The sequence below is a fragment of the Benincasa hispida genome, chromosome 9 (genome assembly GCF_009727055.1).
Source record: "Benincasa hispida cultivar B227 chromosome 9, ASM972705v1, whole genome shotgun sequence".
Taxonomy (NCBI): domain Eukaryota; kingdom Viridiplantae; phylum Streptophyta; class Magnoliopsida; order Cucurbitales; family Cucurbitaceae; genus Benincasa; species Benincasa hispida.
This window is the reverse complement of record NC_052357.1, coordinates 28,740,554-28,749,889: the sequence shown is the minus strand read 5'-3', so window position 1 is coordinate 28,749,889 and position 9,336 is coordinate 28,740,554. Positions and strand designations below refer to the sequence as shown.

Genomic DNA, 9,336 nt, shown 5'->3' with positions numbered 1-9,336 from the left:
TGGTAGAAGTATAACCCTTTCCCACCATATATGCGTGCCACCGCCGCCGTTCGTCTGGCCAGATGGTTGGTTCGAGTAACTATGCGAAAAAAAAATAACTTTTTATTACTTATCCTTTTATTTTTTAAACCGATTTTATTAATTTATGCCATTTTTCTTCCGTTCAACCCTAGCCATGCAGCAGATCTAAACGTATCGATCTGTAATCTATCCATTTGTATTTTGATTTCCAATCTTCACTTTATCTGTTTCGAGTATTATTTTTCTTGATTCCAATCTATTTTCCGGCGAGTGTACACCTGAAATTGGAAGTTGTGTTAACCTTGGGGAGCAACCGATAGTAGCGATTGACACCAAGGTCGTGTCGAAATTTCTTTTAGGGTAGTGGCTATTCCATGATGCAACAACTTCTCGACATCTACATCTAACAACATTAATACTCTTAGCCTTAAAAACAAAAAAGGTTTAGGAATGCTCATACCATTAGTGTAATGATCAATTTGTTTGAAGCTTTCTTGAGTCATATACGTATTAAATGTCAAATAAGTTCTTTTTATATTTTCCTATTTATCGTTTTGTAGTTTTAAAGGGAGATTTTGAATTTGAAATTTTGTTTGATTTTATGCTCCAACTTGAAGTTTTGTTTATATTTTGTTACGAGCAAATTGATGAAAGAATTGGACAAATGGGAGAAAAATGAAAACTCTATATGAAATATAAGATGATATCTATATATAATTTGTTTTAAAATCGGTAATTTTCAAAATCAAGAAAGCTTCAAACAAATTGATCACAATAGTAACTAACGGTAGAAGCATTTTTTAACTTTTATTTTGCAAGGCTAAAAGTATTTTTGCAACTTTTGAAAGTTCAATAATATTTTTTAAACAAGTATTAACGGTTTGTGTTCATATACTAATAGTAATGACATTTTTTAAGTTTCTTTTTTCTCTTGAGTTTCATGGTTTTTTGAAGATTTTTTTTTTTAAAAAAGTTTAAAGGTATTTTTGAAACTTTTGAAAGTTCAGAGGTATTTTTGAAAGAAAATACTAATAGTTTCCATTTAAAATTAACGGTAAAAGTATTTTTGAACTTTTTTTAAAGTTTAAGGGTATTTTTGAAAATTTTAAAAATTCAAGTTATACAAAGTATAAAATTTAGGGTTTTTATTTTCCTTTTTTTTGTATGATTTAGCCATCAAATTATTTACATGAAACCAAATTAGAGTATAAATGAGAAGATATGTGACACCAATTTTAGCTTTTTTGAGATTGAAAGTCTTATTCCCTCCATTATTGTTGATTTATTAGTGAACAAAAAGATTATGAATAGAGATTTTCAAAAGCATGATGGGAATACATAAGAACCTCGTCTCCATCTTCACCTCCCATTTCATTCCATATCTCCCAAATTTCTACATTTAGTTTTATGGGGAACAATTTCATACGGGGAATTATTTCTCTATTTTTTAAATCGTTTAAATAATTTTTTTAAAAAATCAATTAAATAATAAAAATTTCACTATGAATATTTTCATTTATATGGTTAATTTCTTATGAATCCTCTTTTGCACTTCATAAATGAACTACAATAAAATATAATATAATATCAAGTTATTTAATTATCCATGCAAAATGGTTTAAAGATATCAAAAAATGATTCATACAATATCATATACTTACATTAAGAGTTTAAAATTAAAATGAATATATCGATATCTACACTATCTAAAAAGAGTTAGGGGAGAAACTTTTAGTACTACGATTTGGGCTTTATTGATGCACAAATTTTCGTAATTTAATAAGATAAAAAAATTGCCAACTACCAAGCAACTACATTAGATCAAAAAATTATCGACTATGTCCAAGATTCATGTATTTTGCAGAGGGATTAAACAAAAATAAATCAAGAAATTTGAATTGGTTCGTCATTTTCACAAAGCAAAATAATAGAGAATGGAGAATTGAACATAGGAGATAGAACTAACACATACATTATGCTAGCCCTATTCTCCTTTTGACTGTTGTTTGTCATTTTGTTTTAATCTTATCTCTAGCCTTGAAAAAAACTCTTCCAATTTCCTCCAAAAGATCCCGAAATCAAATATCACTGCTTAACTTCTTCCATAGTTTCTCGACTGCTTGGATGCTTGTAAAATAAAGTATCAGGTTAATTTGCACGAAAGTGATACTACAGAATTCTTGAACTGACTTGAGAGAAAAATATTTTTCGTAAACTCATTTTTATTTAAATATTTATGATAAAAACGGATTAAAATACATTGAAAAAACTATTTTGAATGGTCGCTAAAACTCTAATTTCTTTTCGAATGATTTTTTTTTTTGCCAATTTACTTAGGTAAACGAGATTAAAAAGATTAATGGTAGGAAAATTAAGGTGGTTAGAATTAGAAAGATTGTGGCAATTTGTTGTAAAGGTAATTAAGGTGTCCTCTAAAAACAAAACCCCAAAATCTATTAAATATAACTCTTCATAATTGAAATCAATACTCTCTCCTCAACCATGGCTTCCGCTTCTTCCAAACCTAAACTCTCCTCTCTATTTACTCACTACTCACCAACAATTCCATCATCAAATCATCCTAAATGCCCACCCCAACCCCTTGCATCACCGGAAATTCCGCCGGAAAACTTCAATAGAGGCTTTTCGTTTAAACACCGGCTTCACACCTTCCTACATAATTGCAAAACAGGTAAGATTACCGCAACTGAAGCATTACATTTCTTTCACCTAATGATGCGTTCAAATCCTACGCCCGCCATATCTTCATTCAATCAATTACTTGGTGGGCTTACTAAGATTAAGCATTACTCTCAAGTATTTTCTCTCTATAATAAAATGCGCCTAGCTGGACTTTTTCCTGATTTCTTCACGTTGAATATTTTGATTAATTGCCTTTGTAATGTGAATCGGGTTAGCGAAGGCCTTGCGGCCATGGCAAGGATTTTAAGGAGTGGTTATACTCCGAATTTAGTGACATATACGACCTTGATTAAGGGCTTGTGCATGGAGCATAGAATTAGTAAATCCACACTGTTATTTATGAGAATGCAAAAGTTAGGTTGTAGGCCTGACGTGGTTACTTATGGGACTTTAATCAAGGGACTTTCTCAAACAGGGAATATTAACATTGCATTTAAGTTGCATGAAGAAATGCTTCATGAAACTGGTCGATATGGGATTAATTGTAAGCCTGACGTTATTTCCTATAGTATCATTATAGATGGGCTTTGTAAGGATAGACAGGAAGACAAGGCAAGAGAACTTTTCGAGGAAATGAAAGCTCAGGGTATGGTTCCCGATGTTATTTCTTATAACTCTTTGATTCATGGATTTTGCCGTAGTGGAAAGTGGGAGGAGGCTAAATTTTTGTTCAATGAGATGGTGGATCAAGGTGTTCGACCAAATTTGGTCACATTTAGTGTGTTGATTGATATGTTTTGCAAGGCTGGAAAGGTTATCAAGGCTAAGGAGTTGCTAGAGATGATGATTCAGAGAGGTATTGTTCCTGATTTGTGTACTTATAATTCACTAATTGAGGGGTTTTGTTTGGTTGGTGACCTGAATAGTGCCAGGGAACTGTTCGTTAGTATGCCAAGTAAGGGATGTGAACCTGAAGTGATTAGCTACACTATACTAATCAATGGGTATTGTAAAACTTGGAAGGTGGAAGAAGCAATGAAGCTTTATAATGAAATGCTTCAAGTGGGAAAGAGTCCAGATGGGATAACATATGGTGTCTTGTTTAAAGGGCTTTTAGGGGCAGGCAGGATTGATGATGCAAAAAAACTATTTGGTGACTTTAAAGCTTATGGTATTGCTGTAAATACACATATATATAGTACTTTCTTAGATGGGTTTTGTAAGAATGGTTGTTTGTTTGAAGCGATAGAACTTTTTAATGAGCTCAAATCATACAACTTGAAATTGGACATTGAAATCTTTAATTGTCTAATTGATGGCCTATGTAAAGCAGGGAAACTTGAAGCTGCTTCGGAGCTTTTCGAAAAACTATCCCAGGAAGGGCTTCAACCAGATGTTGTGACTTATAACATTATGATCCATGGGTTCTGTAAAAAGAGACAAGTAGATAAGGCAAGTATTTTGTTTCAAAAGATGGAAGCAAATGGTTGTACTCCCAACACAATTACTTATAATACCCTTTTACGTGGTTTTTGCAAGAGTAATAAATCAGAGGAGGTGGTTCAACTTCTCCATAGGATGGTTCAGAAGGATGTGTCGCCAGATGCTTGCACTTGCACCATAGGTGTAGACATGCTTTGCAAAGATGAAAAATATCAAGAATTTCTAGACTTGCTTCCAAGATTTCCTGTCCAAGAGCGTCGACATTGATAATCACCTATTGATAGACTCATTAGGAGCTATATGACTTGAAATATATGGTTCTTGGGAGATGGTTCAAGTTATCAATGTTATGGGAGTTGATTTCTTGCTTAAAATATAAACAGTTGTTATTTGTTATTTTCTTTAATCAATAGGTCTGCATCTCAACATTCAAGGGCAGCCACTAATGCCTATCTTAGGAAAGATCATGCTTCTGCCAAGAATCATTCATCGAGAGCTCAAGAACAATGGCTAGCTGCAAAAATGTTAAATGATAAGGCAGCTAATGAGATTTTACAAACAAGGAATAGTAAAAAAGGGCTCTGGAAGTTGGACTTACATGGGCTTCAGGCAGCAAAGGCTGTTCAGGCCTTGCAAGAACACTCACGGAAAATTGAAACTCGGAATGCCTCCAATCGGTAGTTGTCGCGAAAGGAAGCTGAAAGGAAAGGATTCCAACGTGCTTCATCCCTTGAGTATCTTAGTTGTATGGACTCAAAGTTGGACAGAGAATTACCATCATCTAGACATAGGCTGACATCATTGGAAGTCATAATAGGTAAATTCGTAGCCGTTGCTGTTTAACTTTCAAGTTTCAACATTTGTGGTCCCTAAGTTAGGTTGTCTATGTATTTTTGTGTTTTCTTAAAGCTATTTTGTTAGTATAGTCTCAATTTTCTAATTTTCAAATGGAAAGCTTTTTTGTAAACCTTCTTGGGAAGAGGGATACTTTTCTGGTCTTTCTCAGCCCCACCCTCCAAAAACAAGGCCCTTCTACCACAAAAAAAATCTCCCAGTAACTCTTCTACCTTTCTAACCTCCTTATTAGGACTTAAACTGAGAGAAAATAGATAGCAAGGCAAAGGCTGGAAAAGACAAATATAAACAAAAATCAGAAGTGAAAGTAATTCATTACTCAACTCGCTCAAAGAACCTTTTGTGAAGGGAGTCCCAGAAAGAAGAGGACTTAGGTCTACCCTGCAGAACCCAAGATAAGTTTCCAGTTGCTCGAACCAGTCTGCAAAATGAGCTTTGCCTATTGGAACAGTTTTTTCCACCAATCACATGCTGATAGGAACACTAGAACCCTGGTGATAACCAGTTATTCAGTTGGGGAGTGGCCAGGAGAGTACATGTGTCGTGATTGTGGGTCCCATTTTGTAATCATGGACAAAATAGAAATCTGTTTAGCTGCGATGGGAGGGTGTATATATTAGATTAGATATGACAATAGGTTGATTTGGCTGAAGGGAAGCTTTAAATGTTACTGACATCCTATGAAGCATCGACATTTTAGTTTGCCTAGTGTGCCCGTATCGAACACTTGGACACTTGGACACTTGTTTGACATATATCAAACATATGTTAGGGCAACAAATTTATTACACATGCGTAGAACACTAACACTTGTTGCGTAGAACATTAACACTTGTTGCGTAGACTAAATGACGCATATATTATAATAATAATAAATTGAGGATGAAAGTAATTTTCCAAATATATAAATGCATCAATCCATTAATTATGAATTTTCTCCTAGTATCTTAATGAACGTGTCATTGTTGTGACTGTCTTAGATTTTAAAAAAACGATGTGTTGCCATGTCTATGTCGTACTGTATTAATTTCTCGTATCCGCATATGTGCACTGAGACGCATGATGTTTTGTTCATTCCGAAGCTGCTCTACCAAAGGCTGTGACAAGTTTTCTTAGTGAAAATGGGTGAGACTTAAATTTTTTTTTTGTGATGGTGTCATTGAAGCCCTTTTTTCCTCATTTTGATTTTAACCAAAAAGGAGGGTAAAGATGTTTATAAATTCTACCAGTTAATAATTTGCAGGTACCGTTTCAAACAGTTAAGGTCTGCGACGATCAGCATTAGACCAAAGTTTCGTAGGTAAATGGCTAAAGCACCCATTATTATTTGTTAGTATTGGCTTCAGGAGAATGTAATGTAAGTTATTCAGTTAGAACTTAGAGAGTAGTTGGAGATTGCCCAAGTGAAATTGAAACGTGTAAAATGACTGAAAATGTTATCTAGGAATTTGTTTATTCGATGAAATCTTGAACCTTAGAAGGCTGTATAGGAGGGGGAAAAGATTAACAATGGTGGATTGATTGTTTACAAATATTGCTATATTGTTATGATGTTCTCTTTCTTGGAAAAGATAGACATAAAAGGCATATGTTGTTGAAGACGATCAATAATATTGGCAATACCCAAGCTAAGCTCCCACTTGGCAATGATTCATTCAGATGATAGATTATAAATCCTCCATAGGTAGATCCACAATATTCATCAAATTTTGATAAAGGTCAATAGTCCAACTCCAAGAATCAGGTGTAACACAAAATCCTACTAAGAGTTGGGGTAAAGAAGTCTACTCTAAAATCTCAAGATCATTAAGATTTCGATAAAGATATAAATCCCAAACTTATAAATATGCAATCCAAACATCAACCACCTTAATATTAGGCAAACAAGCAAGATGAAACAATATGGAAAAAGCCATTGAGAGGACAATCAAATTTAATCATAAATTTTCAATTTTTTAAAATTGCACCCCAAACTTAGATAAGTTTTACAACCTTAACTTTAAACATTAAAATGTTGCAATTTCAATCCCTTAATAAGCTATCACTCCATATATTGCTAAAAAGTTTTATCCTATATATTCAAGGGAAAAAAAAAAAAAAAAAAGACGAGATATGAAATCGATAAAGTTCTAGGGTAACAAAACATGAGTTTTTTTTTATATTTTTTTTATATTTTTATATTTTTTATTTGGTTGAAATTTAAGAATTTTGGTAAAGTAATTAATGGTTAATTTGTGCATTAGTCAAACTTGTGTTAAACTTTATATCATTGAAATTAATAAGTTTACGAAGATTTTTATTTTTGTTTTTTGTTTTGTTTTTTTTTTAAATTAGCATATGAATTGCTCAATTCTCTAATCTTATTTTTAATGTCTTATATATTAATATATTTTTAGTCTACTTAAATTTCTAAATGGATATAATAAAATATAGAATTGTTCATTTACTAATGACTTCATCTCTTTTGTTTCTTGAAAAAAAGGATTTTCTTTAAAGAATTTTAAAAAGTCGAACTAAAAATAAAACTTTTCAAAATTTTGGAATATAATTGAAAATTTTCTCTACCTTTGGGTATTTTGCATAATCAATGTTAAATTTAAAAGTGCAACACTTATAAATAATGAAATTGGTACTTCAGTAAACTAAAGGAAGAAAAAAGAAAAGAAAAACCATTGATTAGTACATGGGCAGTACATTACAAGAATAAATTACTTAACATCAAACCACATATTGGTTTTATTTAGATAGTTTAATCTTATTATTTTTAATAAAATATATTAAAATTTGGGGTAAAGTACGTATTTGATTCCAGAGGTTTCAAAATGGACTATTTAGTTCTCAATATTTAGAAAATAGTTTCATAGATTTATCATAAACTATACCTATTTTTGTGCATCTCATCTAATTGTCCAATTATAATTTGCCACGTGACAAGCTCTTCTTGTTTCTTTTTAAAAATATTTTTTATTTTCTTTTCATGTGATTAAAGTGTGATACACAAAGATAAGTGCAAAATATTGATCTAAAATATACGTTTAAATTCTAACTAGAAGGCAACATAGGATAAAAATCAATATCTAAAAAAAGAAAACCTTCCCTAGTTTAGGGAATAGAAAAAAAAAGATAGAAATTTAATTAATCAAAGACATAAATTTAATTAATTCAACAATTTATGTGGGAATTGATATGTTTCTTTTATTACATAGATATTATCCGTAGATTATTATAAGATAGGTATTACAATCTGAAAGATGGATGATTCAAGAGCCATTATATTCCAGCAAAATCTTTGAGTGTGGCATCAATTTTCTCATAATTTTTTTCCCTAAAGAGCCTATATTCTTGGGTTGAAAATGGGAGATAAAGCCTTGATTTGCCTTCTCCAACAACCTCAGTTGGAGCATATATTTCCCTATCACCATCTTCATATGTCAAAAAGAAAGCCACAGAAAATCTCTTCTTCACATTAATTTTTTTCCTCAAAACAACTCTATGCTCAGCTGATCTCACCTTCCCATTGCTCCAAGCCTCCATAAAATCCCCAATGTTCACCAAAAGATTCCCGTCCTTGCTCGGCTTTACATCGAACCACTCGCCTCCTTTCGATCTCATTTGTAGCCCCCCAACGTCGTCTTGGAACAGGATCGTCACGTAGCTAAGGTCGGTGTGCTTCTTGAATCCTACCACTTCTTCTTCGTCGTTCAAGTCTTGAAGAGTATAGCTGTTTATCCTTAGATAGCCATGGCAATTACCGAACTCAGATTCATAGAATTTGTTTTCAAGATCTTCTCCCAATGTTTTTAGTAATAGTTGTACTACCAATTTTTTCAAAGATTATATAATCTTTCCAAATCTTATACCAAATCTTATATTTAATTTTTTTTTTAAATTCAATTACTTTTACCAAATCTTATATCAAAATTTTACATAATTTTTCAAATCTTTACCCTAGTTTTTGTTTCCACAATTATATAAATTCCCAAAATTCCCAAAATTCCCAATGAATTTACCAATTATGATTTTTCATATGAATATTGTTCGTACGAGGTTTCCAGGGAAACTTGTTTCGTGGAGTTTGAACTTTGTATTTGTATTAATTTTACAATGTCTAATATATAATTCTTTGACGCATTCAAAATAAACTTTAATATTTAAAATGGTTAATCTTCTCGACCTTTGGGCTTGTTGATTGTCTTGGATGATTGACGTTTGGGTTTATTGATCTTCTTAGATGATCGACCTTTGGGCTTGTTAATTTTGTTGGATGAGCTTGTTGATCTTGTATGGTCGGCCTTTGGACTTGGGAATGGTGTCCTGAATCTCTTTGTAATCTTGTAGTTTGTAAACTCTGTAGGAACATATATCCGAGGTTAT

The 9,336-nt window shown here is 32.3% G+C and overlaps 2 protein-coding genes across 7 annotated transcripts; one reads left to right on the top strand and one right to left on the bottom strand.

The window, feature by feature from the left end:
- Positions 1-2,477: 2,477 nt before the first annotated feature.
- LOC120087076 (pentatricopeptide repeat-containing protein At3g22470, mitochondrial-like) lies at positions 2,478-6,584 on the top strand. 6 transcript variants are annotated; one of them, XR_005484416.1, is made up of 5 exons: positions 2,478-2,713; positions 3,140-3,520; positions 3,998-4,924; positions 6,045-6,087; positions 6,206-6,584. XR_005484416.1 is itself a non-coding variant. In XM_039043929.1 (4 exons), the coding sequence occupies exons 1-4, from the start codon at positions 2,524-2,526 to the stop codon at positions 4,372-4,374; spliced, it is 861 nt and encodes a 286-aa protein (XP_038899857.1). In that variant the 5' UTR covers positions 2,478-2,523; the 3' UTR covers positions 4,375-5,047. The 6 variants fall into 6 exon arrangements, 1 of the variants encoding a protein (XP_038899857.1); XR_005484415.1 differs by lacking the exon at positions 6,045-6,087; XR_005484417.1 differs by lacking the exon at positions 6,045-6,087 and having other exon boundaries at positions 6,192-6,584.
- Positions 6,585-8,131: 1,547 nt separating this feature from the next.
- On the bottom strand, positions 8,132-8,790 carry LOC120086985 (gibberellin 20-oxidase-like protein; the record flags this gene model as incomplete). The annotated part of the gene is made up of 1 exon (XM_039043823.1): positions 8,132-8,790. A coding segment is annotated over one exon (558 nt), but the record flags the coding sequence as incomplete, so codon positions are not given.
- Between the last annotated feature and the right edge of the window lie 546 nt (positions 8,791-9,336).